Source organism: Ylistrum balloti, unplaced genomic scaffold (genome assembly GCF_031769215.1).
Source record: "Ylistrum balloti isolate Yb309-2 unplaced genomic scaffold, AGI_CSIRO_Ybal_v1 Utg370194, whole genome shotgun sequence".
Lineage (NCBI taxonomy): Eukaryota > Metazoa > Mollusca > Bivalvia > Pectinida > Pectinidae > Ylistrum > Ylistrum balloti.
This window is the reverse complement of record NW_026782172.1, coordinates 132,450-157,495: the sequence shown is the minus strand read 5'-3', so window position 1 is coordinate 157,495 and position 25,046 is coordinate 132,450. Positions and strand designations below refer to the sequence as shown.

Here is a 25,046-nt window from a genome sequence, read left to right as displayed (position 1 = left end):
TATAGTACATTATGTGTGAGTGTGGCCCCTACACGCTTCCGTATTTTTACTCATTACACACACCAAGTTAAAATCATTTATGAAACAAATGTTTCTTTTCTATTTATATCGTAAATTATATTACTGCTCCCTTTAATACTGTGATGATTTTATTCAATTTGCGCTGCTGGCAGGCTGTTGAGTGTTGTGTGTTGTAGCCTTGTGGTGTGATCTACGTCCAGGCGACGGTGTAGGGAGGACAGGGGTACTGTCCCTCCTATTGTAGTGTATACTGATATATTGTTTGTGTTATTTTGTTCAACTGTTCGGCCAGGTAGCCGAGGTATCCCGATCGCCTCTGGAGCAGGTAGCTCCGTATAAATTAAGAGCCCGGCGTGCACGCACGCTACCATAAGGGTGCACGTCACAATACAAAACACCATACCATTGATACGGTTACATTTTGTCCAGAAAGATTCCAATGTTTACTCAGATTCCATTCCTGTTTTAAAAGTTTGAACTATTTACAAACATTTTGGCCTCATATCTTTCACTCGTTGATATTTTCGTCTAATTTCGGACCTGATTTGCCCTCCTCCAGCAATCTTAGATGCTCCTGTAGTCTTTCAAGTTCTGCCTGTGAACACATAAAATAACAACTGGATATTTCTGCTAGGTCTCAGAAACAGTAATATCTCTGTATCAATACATAATTTCAATCGTCCACGTTATTTATTTTATAACAGACTACAGCCTGAAGGTCATCATGTCTTTTATAATACCCCGCGAAACGCGTTCGAGGGGGATATTAATTTGGGCACGGTCCGTCCGCCCGTCCGTCCGAGGGCTTTTCCGGACTATAACTTCAAAACCTTTTAACTCAACTTCACAAAACTTGCTGCACATATTAGGTTAGTGCTGTAGTTTTTCCTTTTGTTATTGACGTCATTTTGTAAAGATTTGTGTTACCATGGAACAAGGCCAAAAACCAAAAAAAGAAAAAGAAAAATTCAAACAAAAAAATAAAACAAAATAAGTGTTTACTTTGTTGTCCAGGTTACAACTACGCTCAACTCAACAAAGCTTTCTGTATATGATAGGTTAGTGCTCTAGTTGTGCCTTGTGCTGTTTATATTTTTTTGATATTTTTGTTGTTACCATAGTCAAAAACACAAAATTACCGTTAACTTTCCTTGCCGGGCTACAACTTTGAAGCCAATCCACCTAACTCAACTAAACTTTCTGTATATATTAAGTTTGTGCCCTAGTTTTGCCTTTTTATTTAGGACATTTTATCATTTATCTTTGTTCTGTTACCAACGATTTTTTCGATTTCTTTTGACTTCTTCTATTACCCCAGAGCTTAGAGAATTTTGCATAAATTTGTTCATGGACAATACAAAGTTATATTCAAATATCAACAGTTAAACCCACAGGATCTACCTCAAGATATAAACTCTTACTATAAGGTTTATATGTAAGATATATGTTGAAATTGAGGAGACGTAAGGACATTTAATTGATAATTAACAAAAGAAGACGTTACATTTTGCAATAGTGCTTTTACTGTATTAGATCTTCAGGTAATGGTAGCAGTACATCAGTGAGTGACGTCACAAATTGTTATACCTGTACATATATTATATGTGCGTTTCACATCAACAGTTGGGTGCGGGGGATAACGCCTCGCTTTGTGGCTTGTTTTTAATAGATTTTCTGTTGATTTAAAAAGAAAATTTTATTGTACACCTATGTAGCTACAACTGAATACAAAATTGATAGGGTGAAATTGGATATTGTTGCCATACAAAGTTAGACATGTTTTAAGGAATTTATGTGTGAGATACGATATTAAAGCATACATGTTAATGAGTCTATGTTGGTATATACACCAAAAATCGATATAACACCAGATGGGATATAGATATATATATCTTAGCTTACAAGCTTTGCCACAATCAACAATGTTTTATTTTTAACTTAACCATATACCATGGTTACAATAACTAGTACAAAGGGAGACAATACTGTTATCATTGTTCAGTTATACAACTTTTATCTTTTACCTATTACTGTTTTCATGGACAAGGTTCATTCTTAATTATCTACTAATTATTTGTATTTACCATTTACCTGTATCATATATATATTTATTTTACAGAAAATTTAAATTGTTTAAGTTTACATAACGATATATTTTAAGAGCATTTCATCAAAAAGATGGCATAGAATACATATTATAGCTGACACCGAAATATACCTAATATTCATACTCTTATTTATTTGTCTTACAACCCTACCTTTATCTATGTGACTAGATGAACACTATTTTTGCATGGCTAATGATACATTTTAACAAGAAACTCAAGCTATATTTTGCATATTCAGCAATATATCCAAGAAACAAACAGATTCTAACAAGCACGTCTTTGAATTTCTCTGTCCCGCTCTTCCTCACTCATCTGAAGATATTTTTTATGAGAGAAATGTGATGTTAACGTCTAAAGTTAATATAATTATTATAATGGGAAAACATTTGTATATATGCACCATGTACCCGTTGATTCTCTGTGTAAGCGAACAAATGGAAACGGATATTCGAGAGAGCAATGAGTGGCAAGGTGGAAGTATACAAAGCACGTGAAGTGATGAATATTGACAAGATGTGCGTTTGGGGCATGTGGACAGTGTATCATCTGTGTCGCTTACGTGGAAAAGGAGCAGATGCATGATCTACATATATACAATGTTAAACACCTCCCCTCCCTCCTCTCTCGCACCCCCCCTTTCTCTCTCTCTCTCTTCTCTCACTCTCTTCTTTCACTCTCTCCTTCTCTCTCTCTATCTCCTACTCTCTCTCCTACTCTCTCCTTCCTCCCCCTTCCCCCTCTCAACTTGTTTATAATTGTTTGTTATTGTACCATACTGCCATCTTGTAGAGATAATGTGTGTGTAGTAATATATTCTGAAAGGGCTTTATAAACGCTTGTACCTAATCATATTGCAATAAAATATGTTTAAATTAAACTTAACAAATGTCATTTTTGTCGTATCAACTCACAGAAACATCGATATTCACATGTAGACAATCTACTGACAATTACTTTCGATAAGGATCACGTGTTATTAAAAAAGAGATGCTGGTAGTGCTAACAGTTTTGATCTTATTGGCTATACCGAGAGCATCGTGAACCCTAACCCTGACATCTCTGATCTTATTGGCTATACCAAGTGCATCGTGAACCCTAACCCTAGCAGCTTTGATCTTATTGGCTATATCGAGAGCGTCGTGAACCCTAACAGCTTTGATCTTATTGGCTATACGGAGAGCGTCGTGAACCCTAACAGCTTTGATCTTATTGGCTATATCGAGAGTGTCGTGAACCCTAACAGCTTTGATCTTATTGGCTATACCGAGAGTGTCGTGAACCCTAACCCTAACAGCTTTGATCTTATTGGCTATACCAAGAGCATCGTGAACCCTAACCCTAACAGCTTTGATCTTATTGGCTATACCGAGAGTGTCGTGAACCCTTACCCTAACAGCTTTGATCTTATTGGTTATATCGAGAGTGTCGTGAACCCTAACAGCTTTGATCTTATTGTCTATGCGGAGAGCGTCGTGAACACTAACAGCTTTGATCTTATTGGCTATATCGAGAGCGTCGTGAACCCTAACAGCTTTGATCTTATTGGCTATACCGAGGGTGTCGTGAACCCTAACCCTAACAGCTTTGATCTGATTGGCTATACCGAGAGCAACGTGAACCCTAACCCTGACAGCTTTGATCTTATTGGCTATATCGAGAGTGTCGTGAACCCTTACCCTAACAGCTTTGATCTTATTGGCTATACCGAGAGTGTCGTGAACCCTAACCCTAACAGCTTTGATCTTATTGGCTTTACCGAGAGCGTCGTGAAACGTAACAGCTTTGATCTTATTGGCTATATCGAGAGCGTCGTGAACCCTAACAGCTTTGATCTTATTGGCTATACGGAGAGCGTCGTGAACCCTAACAGCTTTGATCTTATTGGCTATATCGAGAGCGTCGTGAACCCTAACAGCTTTGATCTTATTGGCTATACCGAGAGTGTCGTGAACCCTTACCCTAACAGCTTTGATCTTATTGGCTATACCGAGAGTGTCGTGAACCCTAACCCTGATAGCTTTGATCTTATTGGCTATACCAAGTGCATCGTGAACCCTAACCCTAGCAGCTTTGATCTTATTGGCTATATCGAGAGTGTCGTGAAGCCTAACAGCTTTGATCTTATTGTCTATGCGGAGAGCGTCGTGAACACTAACAGCTTTGATCTTATTGGCTATACCGAGAGCATCGTGAACCCTAACCCTGACAGCTTTGATCTTATTGGCTATACCGAGAGCATCGTGAACCCTTACCCTGACAGCTTTGATCTTATTGGCTATACCGAGAGTGTCGTGAACCCTAACAGCTTTGATCTTATTGGCTATATCGAGAGCGTCGTGAACCCTAACAGCTTTGATCTTATTGACTATATCGAGAGCGTCGTGAACCCTAACAGCTTTGATCTTATTGGCTATACCGAGAGTGTCGTGAACCCTAACCCTAACATCTTTGATCTTATTGGCTATATCGAGAGTGTCGTGAACCCTAACCCTGATAGCTTTGATCTTATTGGCTATACCGAGAGTGTCGTGAACCCTTACCCTAACAGCTTTGATCTTATTGGCTATATCGAGAGTGTCGTGAACCCTTACCCTAACAGCTTTGATCTTATTGGCTATACCGAGAGTGTCGTGAACCCTAACCCTAACATCTTTGATCTTATTGGCTATACCGAGAGTGTCGTGAACCCTAAACCTAGCAGCTTTGATCTTATTGGCTATATCATAAGCGTCGTGAACCCTAACAGCTTTGATCTTATTGTCTATGCGGAGAGCGTCGTGAACCCTAACAGCTTTGATCTTATTGGCTATATCGAGAGCGTCGTGAACCCTAACAGCTTTGATCTTATTGGCTATACGGATAGCGTCGGGAACCCTAACCCTGATAGCTTTGGTCTTATTGGATCTACCGAGAGTGTCGTGAACCCTAACCCTAGCAGCCTTGATCTTATTGGCTATACCGAGAGCGTCGTGAACCCTAACAGCTTTGATCTTATTAGCTATAACGAGAGCGTCGTGAACCCTAACAGCTTTGATCTTAATGGCTATACCGAGAGTGTCGTGAACCCTAACCCTAACAGCTTTGATCTTATTGGCTATACCGAGAGTGTCGTGAACCCTTACCCTAACAGCTTTGATCTTATTGGCTTTATCGAGAGCGTAGTGAACCCTAACAGCTTTGATCTTATTGGCTATACTGAGAGTGTCGTGAACCCTAACAGCTTTGATCTTATTGGCTATATCGAGCGCATCATGAACTCTAACCCTAGCAGATTTTATCTTATTGGCTATATCGAGAGTAACGTGAACCCTAACAGCTTTGATCTTATTGGCTATACCGAGAGTGTCGTGAACCCTAACCCTGATAGCTTTGATCTTATTGGCTATACCGAGAGCATCGTGAACCCTAACCCTAACAGCTTTGATCTTATTGGCTATACCGAGAGCATCGTGAACCGTTACCCTAACAGCTTTGATCTTATTGGCTATATCGAGAGTGTCGTGAACCCTAACAGCTTTGATCTTATTGTCTATGCGGAGAGCGTCGTGAACGCTAACAGCTTTGATCTTATTGGCTATATCGAGAGCGTCGTGAACCCTTACCCTAACAGCTTTGATCTTATTGGCTATACCGAGAGCATCGTGAACCCTTACCCTAACAGCTTTGATCTTATTGGCTATATCGAGAGTGTCGTGAACCCTAACCCTAATCCTGACTATAAAACAAACTAAGCCTGCTCCATTTACATTTCATAATGATTTAAGAAGTGTTTATGTAATGATGATGATGATGATGATGATGATGATGATGATGATGATGATGATGATGATGATGATGATAAAGTTATTTCACCTCTAACGATGTCACTTGGTTTTTCAACTTCTCTACTTCTTCCTCTGCTCTGCTGCGCGCTGCTTTCTGTTCTTCGATTTTCTTATCTGCGTCCATTTTAACAGATATGATCACACCTGAAAATTATGTAGCGATATTGGTAACCATTTTAACAGATATGATCACCCCTGAAAATTATGTAGCAATATTGGTTACTATTTTGTCTATTTTACCAATTTGCCTTTACCAGCATGAAATATCTGTATTACTCATTTCTCTCGAGAGATATTTTCTTTTCGTGAACAGTATCTAGATATTCGGGCTTGAATTAAGATGTAAAAATCATCATTCTAAAAACTTCACATTCAGGCAGCTGCTTTCATTCCCTAAATGCAATATTTGTTACCATGGAAACGCTCTATTACCTAAATTTTTATCCGACGGCGTTCTATAAAAATCAGTGACAAATACCGGAAAAACATAAGTAGTCTATACTTGTGGTGTGATCTATATACAAACACAATATGGCCTTTATATGACTGCATTGATTCGATAATGATAAACAGTATATTTTACCGTTGATGATCCTTGTGATTCGCCATAGACGGAGGATAACCATGAGACCAGCGGCGTCCCTAGCTGCATCAGTTACGTTGACGAAAGAGAAAATTATATCCAATGTAAAGGAGACCAACACAACAATGGCGTCAAATACCTACAACATAAAATATAGACCGATTTAATCTTAGGGTATTAGCGAATTTCGAAGATCGATGTAAATGAGAGCAATGTCAAGCAGCCGTGTCTGGCAATCGCCACTTTGAACAGTCAAGATCAATTTTAGGCGGAACCTTCCTGTACTAGTCAGTGACTATCTCACTGTGGAACTATTGACAGCCCAACAGAAAAAAAAATGTGGTAAAGTGTCGTGCCACAGGGTAACTAAAACAGTGGTAAAGTGTCGTGCCACAGGGTAACTAAAACAGTGGTAAAGTGTCGTGCCACAGGGTAACTAAAACAGTGGTCAAATGTCGTGCCACAGGGTAACTAAAACAGTGGTAAAGTGTCGTGCCACAGGGTAACTAAAACAGTGGTAAAGTGTCGTGCCACAGGATAACTAAAACAGTGGTAAAGTGTCGTGCCCCAGGGTAAATAAAACAGTGGTAAAGTGTAGTGCCACAGGGTAACTAAAACAGTGGTTAAGTGTCTTGCCACAGGGTAACTAAAACAGTGGTAAAGTGTCGTGCCACAGGGTAACTAAAACAGTGAAGAACAATATAGTCTCCCTAGAAACACAGACCATCCCATGGTGGAATCGAACCATATGGCTTGAATCTTCGGAGGATGATAAGTTTGATGTTGTACATGATGAGCTATCTCTGCGTGTTCTTTTACTGAAAGTGAGCAAGCATCAGAACTCGTCTTACCTCTGCTTTATGCTTTAGTAAGTGGGTACCTTCGGCATATATTTTGGCTGCAACCTGTAAATTTGAAATAAAAAAAAACGCTATAACGTCAATAGTTTGGAAACATAAAAACAAATTTTACATCGTAATTGCTCCGCTAATTGATTAACGAAAATAAGTTTTCCTTCATATACGATATTTGCAATACCACATGTTTGAAACATGATGTCTTTGATAAAACAAAGTATACATGTTTTTATCGCAGTATCGATTAACGTATTTTTCTTAAAAGAAACTGAAGGTTAATTGTTTGAAATCACCTTACGACAATTATTTCTATTATAATGAAAACAAAAAGAACGATCTGTAATTAGTTGACCATTAAAAACAATAAGGTATCTAATATTTCATTTGTAAGTGTGATGTCTTTCTAAAAAAAGACGATATAATAAAACATACAGTCCTACGTTTCCTTATTCTAAACACAATCACACCATACCTCGCCACACCACACCGCGCCACACCACACACCCACACCATACCGCGTCACACCACACCATCATACCATACCGCGCCACACCACACCATCATACCATACCGCGCCACACGACACACCCACACCATACCGCGTCACACCACACACCCACACCATACCGCGCCACACCACACCAATATACCATACCGCGCCACACCACACACCCACACCATATCGCGCCACACCACACACCCACTCCATACCGCACCGCACCACACCATCACACCATACCGCGCCAAACCACACCACCACGCCATACCGCTAACACAACTTAAATACACCATACCGGTCCACACCACACCACCACGCCATACCGCACCATACCACACACCCACATCGCACCGCATCGCACCACACACCCACACCACACCACACACCCACACCATACCGCGTCACACCACACACCCACACCATACCGCGCCACACCACACCAATATACCATACCGCGCCACACCACACACCCACACCATATCGCGCCACACCACACACCCACTACATACCGCGCCAAACCACACCACCACGCCATACCACTAACACAACTAAAATACACCATACCGCTCCACACCACACCACCACGCCATACCGCACCATACCACACACCCACACCATACCACACCGCACCACACCATCACGCCATACCGCACCGCACCACACACCCGCACCATACCGCACCACACCACACCATCACACCATACCGCGCCACGCCACACCATCACGTCATACCGCACAATACCACACCCACACCATACCGCACGAAACCACACCATCACACCATACCGCACCGCACCACACCACACCACACGATCACGCCATACCGCACCACAACACACACCCACACCATACCGCAACACACCACACCATCACACCATACCGCGCCATGCCACACCATCACGCCATACCGCACCATACCACACCCACACCATACCGCACCGCACCACACCACACCATCACACCATACAGCGCCACGCCACACAATCACGCCATATCGCTAACACAACCCAAACACACCATACTGCACCACACTACACAACATCACACCATACCGTGCGACACAACACCATCACGCCATACCGCACCGCACCACACCACACCACACCATCACGCCATACCGCATCACAACACACACCCACACCATACCGCAACACACCACACCATCACAACCATATCGCGCCATGCCACACCATCACGCCATACCGCACCATACCACACCCACACCATACCGCACCGCACCACACCACACCATCACACAATACCGCGCCACGCCACACAATCACGCCATATCGCTAACACAACCCAAGCACGCCATACCGCACCACACTACACAACATCACACCATACCGTGCGACACAACACCATCACGCCATACCGCACCGAACCATACATCCACACCATACCTCACCACACCATCACACCATAACGCGCCACGCGAAACAATCACGCCATACCGCGCGGCACCACGCACAAACACCATACCGCGCCACACCATCACGCCATACCGCTAATACAACACAAACACACCATACCGCACCACGCCACACCACACCATCACGCCATACCGAACCATACCACACCCACACCATTACACCATACCGCGCCACGCCACACCATCATGCCATACCGCTAACACCACACACCCACATCAAACCGCGCCACACCACATCATCAACCCATAACGCGTCACGCCAAACAATCACACCATACCACACCACACCATCACGCCATACCGCACCGAACCATCAATGTCTTGTTCCGTAGTTATATTCGTTAGAATAAAACGTTTTATCAATTTACGGTTTCCGCTTGACTGAAAACTTCTTACATCTCAGTGTTTCGTAGAAAGTAATATACATGTTTTAAATTGCTTAAGTAAAAAATGTACCCCAAAAGAACCCCAAAACGTACCTCTACGACAAATATTGATAGTATTGTAAGACTGGCATAATGAAGTACGTGTTCAGCAAATTCCTTGTTGGTATGGTGGTGAGCATGACCTAACAACGTGTGATTGTGATTGACATCAGTCATATTATGATCCTCTCCTATATGGTTATCATGATGGACTGCGTGGGAGCTGTGCTCAATGTGAGCATCAGAATCATGGGCTTTCAAAGGATGAGACGTTGATAGCAGTTCTGTATACTGCTCTGCTGTGTGATTAATACTACTGTTGAACATCGGAGAATGCAATCCATTGACATCATTCTCTGGAACTGAATAATAACACAGTATTACATTTACAACATCAACAAAAGGCCCGACGTCTTAACAAAACCGTAATGATACCCAAATGTTAATGAAATGTAGATCACACATGAGAAATAATTTATAAAATTACAATTTGAGAGCCTTCGCTTGGTGTACAATCACTAATCTTTCGCCGAGAAAATCATTTTAAACACGACGTTCATTTTCCTTATCGCAATTTCGTTTATCGTTGTTGTTAGGTTTGGTATACTTTTCATCGAGGTCTTTACCACTGTCACCAACCGAATGTAAAGTGTATACTACCAGCATTAAGCAATCTCTGCATCCCCAATCTATGGTGTTTACATGTCTCAGTGGACCCGATGTTCAACACTCTGTTCCCTTTACCACAATTATCGTGCAAGAAGTTGTCAACTGACGGACAATCTCCTAACACAAGTTAAAACAATATATGCTGATAAAAAATTATGGGGATTTGTTTACTATCTTCATAGTGATCTGATTTAGAAATGTTTAATTTGTTTGTGCGATCGCGATATAAAGCTGGACGTGTTGTTTCTGATTGGTAAACCTTGTTTACATTTGAGGCCATCACAGTATCAACAAGGATCGATCAAGATTTACATGACGGGTCTCCTCGATGAAGCAGAAGACGCTTACTCTTCTGTATTACATGGTCTTATTCTCCGTGGAGGTTTCCAGGATTCTTTGTGCTAATCATTCTTTTGTTTAATAATTTTATTTAAATTGAGTCTAGATTAAGATTAAGAATCTCGGTCTTATTTGTTTTATATTCTGTAAATGATGGCGACATGAACTTATCCAATGATTTTACCACTGAATCAAATCAATACGAACGTTCGATATACATCAGCAGAAAATATCGACACGGTTATTTATGGAATTTGTATGACTTACGTCACAACAAGAAGATGTTAAAGGTCCTGTAACATTTCGTTATTTCAATTAAACATGTATCAAAAGTACATGTAACCAACCAAGTGACAGCGCCTATACGGTGGCAGATCTAACCTTCTGTTTGAATTCACCAATACCGACCGTCCAGACAGTAAAATGTAGCAATGATGAGTTATCCGTAATGAAAACAGTTCAGTTCTGACTTTACCAGACATCACACAGGAAACAACGTTATCATGAAAATGGATCCGAATCCCGTTCCTTTCACAGACGATGTGTAGATCTGTATGGAATCTGATAAAACTTGACATCACATCAGGTACATGTATTGTTCTACTACAAAGTAAGGTTGTCTAGTAGCTATTTATTTAAAGTCACTGTGTCACCTGTCAATATGACATTACTAGTAATTATAAACTTTATTTATTTTACAACAATTGCGAAGCAAATTACTCCAACTGATATTAATCACCCTTGTTTGCTCAGATGGAAGGGCGCGAAGGGCCTTGGTGTGGTAGGAAACCAGAGTACCCGGGGAAAACCCACGTGGTCGGGCAGGTGACCCAAACCTTTTCACATGCATTCCGGGAATCGAACCTCGGTCAGCTAGGTGAAAGGCGAGTGCGTTACCACTGCGCCACCCAACCGACCTTTCACAATTATAACTGGTGACAACGCAATCCTTAAAGGGCAAGCATAATGAAGCAGTGAACAGATATAAAAAAAAAGTAATCAAAATATTGAATATTATCAAATAACAAAGGTTATACCGACCTGTTAACAGAATTTTAATTAAAAAGCAGAATCCATGACACTGTGACAAAAGAAAAACAAGAGAAACATTTACACTTGGACTCCGGAGTGGTAAGCGTCTTCTGCTCCATCGACGGCACCCGCCATGTAAATCTGAGTAACACGAGTAACGTTCTCAAATGAGAAACATGATTATCAAGAACGAAACAAACTGATATACTAACGAGCATCATCTAACATCAAACACATTGCACGTGGAACCTGTGTGTCATGTAAGTTGTTGGTGAAGAGGTGCTGATATCCAGAAATGAAAAAAATACAATAGGAAAATTGAATTACATTCACAAAGTATGTGCCTTTGATTTCAGATTCTAATGCGTATATATGATGGACATGGTCAACAAGCCTCATCAACATATCCGCAAAAGAAATAAGTGGCTCTTTTGATAAGTTCATTAGTAAATTCAGCAGTGTGTAAACATACGAACTACACAGCAAATCGAGGGACACAATGTGTTAATATAGGTATATCAATAGTCTGTTGAAAGATCTTACCACCAAAGTCGACGAGACTACATCTATAATCTACTGGAACTGTTATACGCTGTCTGCCTTCGTATCTTTCTTTTTTTGATTCGGACGTAATTTTACAAAATATGTCCCAACACAGTTCAAATATAGTTGTACCATCGTGGAAACGAAAGCTCTCACAAAAAGAGAACTTCTTCATGTTGGGATATGGAGGTGTAAAAAGTGGAACATTCAAAATGATTTTTAAAGAAAGACAAAAAACCCTGTTTTTAGGAGTGGGCGCCGAAGATTGGTCAAAAGCTCTTTGGAGTTTTTTAAATCCAAATGTCATTTTCAATTAATGAGTAAATACTGAAATGTTATTAAGACGCATGGATTCAGAATTAGATGAATAAATACACGAAAAGACGTTTTTTGTCATGTAAGAACATGGTAAGAATTTACGTTATCGAACACAGGGAGGTTACCAAAATAATTCAACACAGAAGATATATATGACGGAAAATCTCCACGACTAACAGATGTTCCTTCCATTTTCAGGACTTGAAATTCACATCATCTAGCTATCTATCCACTGTAGTATTATTACCCGTCTGTCACAAATACAGAGGGAAATGGCTAAAGCACGGTGCAGATCGGAAAGTCTCGGCGTCGATTAACATGGTATTTTGATTGTAGTGACAAAACACAACCGCTAAGGATGTCCATTACATTTTCGCAATCGATTCGTAACCTCGGATCAAGAGCATTGTTGGGACATTGTCTGTCTGTCCGCAACAGGCTGAAAGCCTACCGAGGGAAAGTCCTTCTCTGAACCAATTCTGACAAACCTGTAATAATCATCGTATCTGTATCTTTAGGCCTTACGACAATGGAACAGTGTTTTCTGTCTCGATTTTGTCTTTACAGTGGCAGAAGGAGCAGTTTGAAGTCGTCGAGGGAAGCGTTTTTTAATTGTTGCGTTGCAAAACGGGGTCGTTTTGAGGCGGAAAATACAGGAATCCTTGATCCACATATACGTGTCATGGCCGTAGATCTAACACACTACCTTTAAGATAATCCTTTCAACTTTCCAAAGAGTATTGAATAATTGTCTAGGTAGACATTTATTTGTCGTCTCTAACGAGTACTTCAGTAAATGTATTGATATCTCAAAAACTACGCTCGTATCGGTATATACCTTAGACTGAGTCCACAGAGAATGTTCATCGATGATGTTACGTCTTTCTACGTTGTAGAAATTCCATATTAACATCAAGGTGCTTACGACCTTAAACACAAACTGCCATCTTTGTTTAATGTCATCGTTGCTTGGTCTTGGTCTCTGTTCAAGCCCGAAAACCCAGTCCAGGATTAGACTAAATAATTGATATCTCAAAAATGAAATATTTATTTTAAATCCATCAGAAGATTTTTTTTCAAAAAGCCGTAAACTGTAAGTCACGTTTTAATTTACCTTAATTTAAAATGGTGGCGCGTAGAACTATTCTCGTGAGATTATTTTGAATATTAGAGCTACTGCATATCCCCATCTAGAACCTGACTTGCAAACATTTAGCATGATGACCTGAAGTTACAGTTTAATCACAAAGATACATTTAATCGCCTTCTTTCTCGCATATACCAGCAGATTATGTCCACACTATCCAGACAGTTACAGCTGTAGAAACCGTTAGGATGCACGTTAAATGTTGGCTCCATCGTTATATACCTTGTTCTTATTTGAGACCGTGGCATTACTTATTTGCATTGACCTAGGTTTACATGGCGTGAATCGGCGATGAAGCAGAAGACGCTTACGGAACATCTCGTCTAATTCTCCTCGTCCTTTTTTCAGGAGTTTCTGTATTAATCTTTTTTTTAAAATCATTCTCTTGTTTCATTGAACTATGATTATATTGACATTTTGATATTTTCTTGATTCGATATTTCACTGAACGCATCTGTATAAAACTTTGGTTCCAGCACTTGTTTCTTTTCTTTTGGGTTTTGTAAACATGATTTTGTGGTAGATTTGCTATATTACATGTATTTAGTCATCTACGGAAGGTTCTAATTCACTGCAGCATGACGTAATTGCAATCAAAAGCACATTACACAAGTAATGTAGTTATTGCATTGATAACCTGTACCATACAGTCAACAGCACAAACGTTTGATGTACACATTCAATCCTTGCTAGACTTTTCCACCCTTTATCAGTCATCATGATCACTGAGATCGGATTCATAATTATTTTGACGCGTTCAAAACTCTCGTACTGCGACAGTCTATGGTAAACGATTTTTCAGAAAGTTAGCAAAGGAAAAGGCATTAAAGCTTACAAACTGTAACCAGGAAGATAAAAGCCCTAGACAAATTAAGACACTTTTTGCGTCTGCATTTTAGACATGTCTTACACAAGTCACCTGTACTCACCAGGGTAAATGATTGATGTGTTTTACGTGTACTGTCGATTGACATTTGTTAGTTGTTATATATGATTCTGTAAATTAAATATCAAAACAATTATTGTAACGTAAATGCATTACAGTAATAGTGTGTTAAATAAATACATTGCATTATTAGTAAAATACAAAATATGAGTATTATAGCATGACGATTTCCCTCTAACACTGCGGATTAACTACACATTAAACAAATCTTAATTATCGGTTTTAGAATTACAACACTTACTATGTATCATTTCAAGGTCGATGAGAAATTCGAGTAGGATGATGACGCTGTCAAGTACAACCAAGGAGATGATACCGTATTGTATAAGGTTGCTCTTCATTAATTCAGCCAACTTCTCTCGAGTACTGAAACAAAAAGGAACACATATATGCTATTAAAGATGTGGGTAAGTTAGCCTGAATTGATACTCTCCTAGTTCAGAACACAAATATACACGAGTTCTACAAAGACGATCCGAATGTACTATGCAGTCCTTTGGTTCTAATGTTTATAATCCTATATCTGTTTTGAAATATACTATTCACTCGTGTTTTTGTTCTGTATTTGTATGTACATGTAAAAATGATTTTATGATAAAGCAAGTACGTGAGAGCAAATTATTGGTAATTAACGTAAAAGAAAAAACATTTTAAACTACTCTTTTTTCTGTGTAAGGTTCGAACCCTAAAACGTAAAATCGACGCATGTCGGCTGGCTTCATAGTCACAAGTGCACTGATTAATTAATTAGAATTCCTGCCACTGAAACACCGTTATGTAAGAAATGAAATTTTACTAAAAATAAACCATTGATTTTTGTTGAAATACAGAAGTATATTATGGATGGTTTTTCAGGATAAATTTCTAAGAGAAAATTAACAAAATAACTTTAAGTGTAGCAACTATGAAGGGACCAATACTAATATCGAAAGGGAAAATGCGTGTTGGAAATATAAAAATGCTGAAATCTATATTTCTTTGATTTTCTGCTAAAATTAGTAAAACAACAGAATCCACGAGTGCATGTATGGATCAGTTCGTTTGAACCACATGTATAAGCAGTAATTAAAATCGGAAATATACAGATATACTTTGGGGATATTGTCGGTCTCCATCTGGTGTTGATTTGACTTTTTCTCAGTCGACACAGAGGTTTCAACAACTTATTATTCAATATCACTACTAGAACGAAACAGTTGTAAGATGCTGTTTATTACTTACTTTGTATTGGAAGGTTCTATTGTGTGGATTTGTAAAATCTTAGCACAGTAACCATTTTATACAGTATTTATCATCCCATTACCTCTTATCGAAGAGTTTATCAGAACAGGTCACAAAGACCTTTCAATGTCAGACATATTGATAACATCTTCTCTTAAAATAACGATCACGTCCATCGGTAATGTCCACCAGAATTAAAAAACACGACAGATTCTCCTAAATCAGCCCTTTACCGAGGCCTTTTCCTATAATGAACCAATAGGCAGATCTTTCCACCAAACTGTATAATAAGCCTAATCATTGAAATTTTCCTTTTTCTTGATAGCAATATTCCTGAACTTTGGTGTTTACAAACTGATTCATTACCTAAGGGTCTTTTCCTGATTTCCTGATTTTTTTCAAGATGTCAACTGACAAAATCATATTTCGTTTCGATAGATGTATGTTGATGAATATAATGTCGAAAGATTGATGTTCGTTATCTCATTGAGATTTATGTGATAAAGCTGGACGCGTTGATTATCCTGAGTTTGCATGTTAGCTTCGTTGTTGTATACTTTGCCCTCACTCGTCTGACTACCAACTTACATTGATCAAGGTTTACATGGCGGATGATGTGGATGAAGCAGAAGACGTTTACACTGTATTCTTCAGGAACACCTGGTCCTATTCGCCTTGTACATTTTCAGGAGTCACCATGTAAATCCTTCTTTTTTTGGTTCTTTGACCTAGTTTTGGATTATGATTCTCTTAACCTTTTAGTAATAATTGACTTATTGTATTTTTCACATGTTTTTTGTAAATAGCAATAACTCATTGATATGCATCTATTGCTATGGCTAATGTGGTTTTGCTTTGTATGACTCCCGCAAAGACGTCTGTTTTTAAGAGCTTCATACTAATCGTATCAAATGTGTCATTAATGACTAATGTCGTGGGTCATGGCATCTACAATCTCGTCATATCGATACGACAACAGCGACGGTCACGTGATTCATGGACACTGATCCGTGGCATGAATGAATCCATCTTCTCCTCAATGGCACACTGAGACGACAAACTTATAAATAAAGAAAAAACTGCGTAGTCGATCAGTATAGTCGTAGACCAATCAAAATATTCGTTACATGAATGACAAAAATGTTGTTTATCGCGCCGAAGTGAGTATGAATGTATAAAATATATACTGAAGCATGACATGTGCGATGCCGAGAGAGGATGCTTTTTATCTCTGATATGAGAACATAAGGTGCTTTGAAAAACTGAAAGTTTAAAAAAAATTAATTATGTGTGTATTTTAGTTGTGTATCTGTTACGTGTGTTTGCCCCGAACTGGTGTTGGTTTGCTTGGCCAGTAAAAGGTCAAGGTCAACAATGAAGATGTATGTTTTCTTTAAATTCTGAAAAGACGTGACTGTGTCAGCGATATTAACAAGCCTGTGTGAAATTGAAATGAAAACTTTCTCGTATCAAAATGGCAACATGAAAGTTTTAATTACACGACCTGCCAGTGGTTTAAGATTACACATGAAAAAATGACATATTATTTCTTAATGTAGTAAAACTCACTACACGTAACCTGGTGTAGCAAGTGTTCAGGACCAAAAGCGTTATTTGCTAGCCAGACACTTTTCATTAAAGGACCTTATTAACAGTGAAATGACAGCATGGATACTGTCAATGATAGAATTCAGTGTGTTTTAGCCATGCCCCTGTACTTCCCCTGATTTCTTAATTTATCGAGGTGACTCCAGGAAACGCTCAGTACTGGATTGAGATGTTAAATGTCCTAGTTGTAAGAGGCAGAACAGCTTCTATTTGGTAATGGTCAACTTATTATTTTCTCGAAATTATGAATATTCGACATGGAATATTTCCAAGAAAGTTGATTGAGAATTAGACTAAGCGACTTCCTGCTTCTTCAGCCATGTTTAATTTTACGTTTTCTCAGTACTGGGTGGAAAATAAATGTGATATTGTTGTATTGTTTCAACAAATTAGCTTTCAGTTAAACTTTTCTTCTCAAAGGGTTATATCGGGATAGGTTTCTGAGGAGACATGAACAGCCAAAGCCATTGAGATACTGTCTACTGATGACAGAATTAGGGAGAACACATTTAAAGTTCCATCACATTGACAAATATTCCGGAAACAAGTGCAATTTTTGTGGCGGGAGAACACCCGGCTACATATCCACAAACTAATAGAAGCAGCTGTAAAAAAAATCGTTCTATTCCGGTCGGATAACTACTAAGGCAGATATGAAATCTTTAATCTATGTTTTGATAAACGAATCTCAATGACATTAATATTTTCAGCAGCAGTATTCAGAACTGAAACTTTGTCTTGAGGAGACATTTCTTTCATTTCCATCCGTACGCCTGTTCCCCAATACTGCTGATTTAACGTTATCAGTATTAATTTTATTCATTAAGGCCTAACTTTTATGTAATGTTATGCATCACTTTTGCCATTTACAAATAGATTATTCCATCTGGTCGGTTTTTGATGACACACACAACTTGTCGATTACTTTGTCTGATCCATTCATGCATAACATTTCCTCATCGCATGGTGCCTGCAATCACACAAACGCCGAAATGGTTAAAAAAAAACACGAAATAAAACAAAAGAACCAACAACCCAAAGCAAAAACAAAACAAAACACAATAAAACAAAACAAAACAAAAAAACAACAAAACAAAACAAAAAATAGAAAAAAAAAAAACAAAAAAACAAAAACAAAAAACAAAAACAAAAAAATGTCGGTTCGGTTTGAATATATTCCAATTCCATTCGTATTTTATTTTTTGCCTATTAAGGCTGATCATGAATGAGAGATGATGCATATTGAGATGTTTCAATATAATAGGGGTATACGGTATATGAAAACAAAAGTTTAGATTGGAGAATGCGGTCTTATTGGCGGTATAGTCGACGAAGATTGAATTTCTCATAAGAAAGATTTCCATAATTCTAATTAGTGAATTACATCTCTAAATTGAAAAAAAATTAATTTTGATAAAGTTTGGTTAAAGAATTAAGATTATATTAATGATATGTTGATATATTATTATATATGTTATTAAACAGTTTCATAAAAATTCTTTCATATAATATAATTATCATGGGTATCCTGAAATTAATGACACTTCTTGCGAAATCTAGATTCCCAAATCATTAAAAGGGTGGCCACCCTTTGCTTGTAATAACACGCTGTTTTTATTCAGCAACATAGGAAATATCCTTTAATTGAAAAGAAAAGAAATTACATGGATTAACTTCCATGTGATAGTGTTAACTTCTATGTATAGTCCATTCCCTCAAGCAATAAAATGTGGAGAGCTGGATCACTACTGAAATATCCGACACAGAAAATAGTTACTGATCTTGCATCAATAAACGTCAAGTTAGCAATGGCTTAAAGCTGATTTCTTCTCACAGATATCCGTGAATTTGATTTCATGTTATGATAGAACTGAATTAAGGACAACCAATCCGAAAAGAGCATGAAGAATATTTATCAAGTTTTCAACACATGTTCAACACTTGGTTCCAAGGTATAGATATCCATAAAACTATTTATGATCAATATTATGTCGATAGCCTCGCCATTGATTTGAATACACACAATGGAGGTTTGACTTTTGACTCATATACATCATGTTACATTGTCTGTAACATTCATCGTTATTTGAGATAAAGTTTGCAATCGACACAGGATTTATCAGGCATCAAGTTAAAAAAGAGAACCTTCTGATTGGAGTTTAATGTCAGCCAATGAACACGAGTGAAATTCCAGCAGAGAAAAACACCACATATATCATATCGCATGTATTTACATCAGGTCTTATTACTGGGTTTCTTCCCAATGTACAAAAAGCAGAGGACATCGCATATATTACATCCAATTCGGGAAGTGACCGTACATATGTTCTTTCTCTTCTGATGTACGGGTTGAATAAGAAAATAACAGGCAAATTACGTGATCAATACAAATTTGACGTCATGCGATGATTGGTCCATAATTTCTCAAACAACTGAAATCGGAAACAATTTCCGATAATACACCGTTCATATCAATATTCCATATAACGGCCATTTTATACTACGCAAACGTTTTTTCTTCCAAATGTAATTTGATTTCATATATATGTATTTTATATGTATTTAGGGAAACACAAATATTATGAAATGAATATAAGATGTAAACTAGTTATCTATACAAATAATAACACGGAGTACGATAGAATTATTCTTATATGATTCATCATAGAAACTGAATGGATTTTCTTCAGTCGCCACGTAGGTTTAACATTTAGGCCCTTGGCATCATTGACGAGTCCTAGAAGGACGATGCAGCTGTATAATGCAGTTTAATTCGGTGTTTGAATCTTATCTTACTTTAAATTGTATTAAAAGACGCTATTCACTTTTGTGTTTGTTGTACAAGCTGTTTTTGTGCCTCATCCATTAAAACAAACTTGCCAATAGACCATACAAATAAACAGATTACACGCCGGCGATAGTTTTGTTTCTCTGTTGATCGATAATGTTCAGGTCACCAAAATGAATTCATCTCTGTCAGAAGAAGTTATTTTCGTCATGAAGAGTCATTGTTAGACCAAGTCTGATTTTATTGATGCAATCTGATTTCTGTAGAACAAGAATAGGCCACGCGGACATAATTGAAGAGTAATATGTTTGCTCTGCAGGTTTTGCAATAAATTTAGGGTAACTGCAGATAAAGATAATGATAGGGTGTTAAATTCAACAAAGGTAAAAAAAGGGAATTCTGCTTTGGGTTATTCTACATGTTACTTTCGTTATCTACCCTTGTTTATCTAGCACTTTGTTAGGATATTTTAAAACATTTTCTTCAGGATGATAATTTCAATATATAAGATGTTGTTATAACATAATCAATTGAATACTAAGATGACGTTCCGATGACTGCATGGTCACCTTCATCTTATAACTCAACCAGTAGAAGATTAAAATGTGACGTTTTGGTGACTACCTGGTCACCTTCATCTTATAACACAACCAGTAGAAGATCTGAGTGCGACGTTTTATTGACTACATGGTCACCTTAAACTTATAACACAACCAGTAGAAGATTAGAGTGTGACGTTTCCATGACTACACTGTCACCTTCATCTTATAACACAACCAGTAGAAGATTAGAGTGTGACGTTTCGATGACTACACTGTCACCTTCATCTTATAACACAACCAGTAGAAGATTAGAGTGAGACGTTTTGATGACTTTACGGTCAACGTCATCTTATAACACAATCAGTAGAAGATTAGAGTGTGACGTTTCGATAACTACACGGTCACCCTTCATCTTATAACACAACCAGTAGAAGATTAGAGTGTGACGTTTCGATAACAACACGGTCACTTTCATCTTATAACACAAGCAGTAGAAGATCAGAGTGTGACGTTTCGATAACTACATGGTCACCTTCATCTTATAACACAACCAGTAGAAGATTAGAGTGAGACGTTTTGATGACTTTACGGTCAACGTCATCTTATAACACAATCAGTAGAAGATTAGAGTGTGACGTTTCGATAACTACACGGTCACCCTTCATCTTATAACACAACCAGTAGAAGATTAGAGTGTGACGTTTCGATAACAACACGGTCACTTTCATCTTATAACACAAGCAGTAGAAGATCAGAGTGTGACGTTTCGATAACTACATGGTCACCTTCATCTTATAACACAACCAGTAGAAGATTAGAGTGTGACGTTTCGATGACTACACGGTCACCTTCATCTTATAACACAACCAGTAGAAGATTAGAGTGTGACGTTCTTCTGATGACTACATAGTACAAATGACCAATGTGAATTGTATAAACACTAATGTACGTAGTGTGCGAAATGGCACGGAATCGACCGACAGTTTCGGTAGAAAATAGTTGGACGATGGTGGAAATGTATAGAGAAAAAACGTACAAAGTTGGTCGAAATGTTGTGTAGTCGATTGGGTAGCACTTGCTCATAGATGTGCAAACAGTTCAACTAGTCATGAAATGGCCTCAAAATGATACAACTGTACTTAGCAATAGAAGAGATATCATCAACAGAAACGAATTCGCATGTGAGGAAGAAATCAAAGGTAGCACGCTTTGATATATAGGACAAACACACACGGACGAAGACTCGCACCACTCCTTACACCAGAGGTTAGGTGTTGCACGATATGTGATCAACAGATGTGACAATATTATCACAGAAGAACAAAATAAGAAGCGGGAATAAACTCACAAACAACGCATCGAAAACATGTAGACATCCCGGTTGAGATATCCAGAAAGTGAACAAAGAATTTAAGAAAATTAAGAAAAGACCAAGAAACCAAGCACTAGGGAAAAATAAAAGAAGTCATATTTTATATCAAGGGTACGTCGGACCATGACCACGGTAATAACCTCCACTCCTCACAAGACTCTCAAGGATAGTTTAGTTCATTTTAAGAACATCCAAGAATCATGTATACAAGATCGGATTCAACAAATCAGCTCTAAGGCTATCTCAGCCCACGCTCAATAAATCAACACTTTCATATCATTCAAAACAGCAGCATAATAGCATTTAATGCGAAAATTCCCGATTAGTCGATAAGGAAAACAATTGTGTTCAAAGAATCCATCTGGATACGCCACAGCGAGTCATACTAAACAGGAACGAGAGGACACATACTGTCATTCAGTGTTAAACAAAGCGTGTCCGAAGCGACTACACTAAATTGTTACCATCTAGTGTACGGTTCGTTCTTTATAGTTTTATATATAGTCACTAGTGTACATAGGTGTACAGTGCAACCGCGAAAGTCTGTCGTTTCAATTCAATTTCGTAAGTTTCATACGGCAGTGCTAAAACATTTCACTTCATGCTGCTCATTTGTCTAATGAAGGTGACCTTGTGGGTATTGGAACGTCACAATTAATCCCTTGGCTGTGTAATAAGAACATATGTTTCAATTTGTAACTAATATGGAAAAATTACATTTATCCGCATTATCTCACCCACCAACCTTGATCAATCCAAGAAAGTACCGCCATGTTCTTAAATGAAAACAATGTATACAACACGTATAGGAAAAAGGTTCGATCATTCTTTTCAAATACAGTAATTGGTTATTCCTCAAATAGAACATATAAAACCATAGGTTGGGATGCAGGGATAGCACGCCTCTCGATAAACATGGTATGAATATGTTCATGTTGATTTCGTTTTGTTTTTTTTTTCATTCAGATTACACTAATAGATGGAGTAAATAATTAAAAGAGGCGACAGATCTGTCAATATTATCTATACTACCGTCTTCATATGACCTTGGCTGTTTTAGGGGAGCGAATGGGTAATTAAAATCATTCCCAATCCAAACTAAGGCTTGATCTTATTCAAACAACAAACATACACATGCGAACACTAACACTAATTTAAAAGGCACCCCGTCCATAGTGAAAATAAGTGATAAAGTGATAAAATCGTTTAATGATATCAAAATACAATACCATAGCAGTTTAAGAATAATATCTTAGAGAACAGAATGATTAAACAGAAAATGAAACTCACCTTTTCATCTCTGGTTCTGAACTTCCATGCTCAGCAGCCAGAGAAAGTTTTTCAATCGATTCCTTATCCTCCATAACTAGAGCCATCTTACAGTGTCAATAGATATTAAAACAAACAACAAACCTGAGCTGAAATCTTAACAGTGTTGATATTGAGGATGCAGAGATAAATCACTGACTTAAGTTTAAAACAAATATAGTGTGATATCAGTTTCCATTCACAAATAAAACTCACTGACTTTCATCGATTAGTATCCATGTATTTAGTGTTTTGACACGTATCATCTTATATGAAAAGTTGTTGTAAACTTTAACAATTTCGAACACGATTCAATTCATTAGATATAGATTTGGCATTGACACTGCATTCGAAATGAATCGGGAGCATGTTGGCGCGTTTCCTCTCCTCAACTCTTGTTGTTAGTGCGCTGGTTGATCAAGAAAGGCCGTTGCTCTTGAAAGTGTTTGTGGACTGCTGACTCAGATTGTCAATGTTCCCCGCCCACAGTAAACCCTGCACGAATTAACAAATGTCAGGTATTACAGTATAGATTCGACAATCCAACCAATGCGCACAAAATGAAGGATAACGGGTATAATGACTTTTACAATGCTCATTATTTCCAACTTTTTGTAGAGATTAAATAATGTCAATTTCAAGTTTTGTTCTTTAGTATCTGTAATGAGTAACCAAAAGATCTTCACAAACACAGCAAGTAGCGTCAGGTCTTCCAGACCGAACCTTATAGCAATCCCTATCATAGACAAAACATATATAATTTGCTACTCATCATATGTTGACATTTAAGTAATGTACGACAGCAGATGACGTAAAGGAATGCATGTCTCCTAGTGTTTTGTTTCTCTTATTTTTTGTTTTCTCACCAACTCATGATAAATATATTCCCTGTTACACCCTTTACACAAATGTCACGAGTATCACAGGAAGCCAGCAAGCTAGTCACTTTGACAGATAAACATCTATTTGACCTACGAGCAGATGCTTATTTTCTGTTGGTAAAATGCAGTCTTTGCATATGAACCTGTTTTTGTTGTCCAGGCTGCTTCATTAGGCAACAGTTACATGAAGGATTCCAAAATCCCACAAATCGATAAGATACCGTTTACGTAATAAACTGAAATAACAGTCTGGCTCAGCACCAACTCAATCTGTGTGTTTCTATGTAAGTTATATTTCACCAACTCTAAGATCGATTCAGAGTAGATTTGTAGTAAGATGATTTCTTGAAATAAACGAAGCATAATTTCCCCATAATGACGATTTCAAGTAGTCTTCCATTATTGTACATCTTGTCACAAGGTGTGTATGAATAAAGACGATGTCTTCAGATCGATGTATGATCGCTTGTGGATGTAGTTTCGTTGTAGCGTTAGTGGTAAGGTCATCCTCTTTACACGGACCAGCGGTGGTGACGCAACGTAAGCATCTTATCGAGGTTCCCAGAGGGGATGGCATGACATC

At 38.2% G+C, this 25,046-nt stretch overlaps 1 protein-coding gene across 1 annotated transcript; it reads right to left on the bottom strand.

Annotated features, from left to right (window-relative positions):
- Positions 1-529: 529 nt before the first annotated feature.
- Positions 530-23,650, bottom strand: LOC132551323 (uncharacterized). Its single transcript, XM_060215448.1, has 7 exons — positions 23,565-23,650; positions 14,985-15,109; positions 9,804-10,111; positions 7,388-7,441; positions 6,537-6,675; positions 5,982-6,097; positions 530-616 (listed from the first exon to the last, which is right to left on the bottom strand). Exons 1-7 carry the CDS (start codon positions 23,648-23,650, stop codon positions 530-532), a joined length of 915 nt encoding a protein of 304 aa, XP_060071431.1.
- Between the last annotated feature and the right edge of the window lie 1,396 nt (positions 23,651-25,046).

Excerpts from the sequence above, each read along its gene's own strand:
- LOC132551323 (XM_060215448.1), bottom strand. The coding sequence starts at position 23,650 with ATGGCTCTAGTTATGGAGGATAAGGAATCGATTGAAAAACTTTCTCTG. Across the intron at positions 6,676-7,387 it reads TACTAAAGCATAAAGCAGAG|GTATTTGACGCCATTGTTGT; the intron begins GTAAGACGAGTT and ends TTTATGTTGTAG. Across the intron at positions 6,098-6,536 it reads AATCACAAGGATCATCAACG|GTGTGATCATATCTGTTAAA; the intron begins GTAAAATATACT and ends CATAATTTTCAG.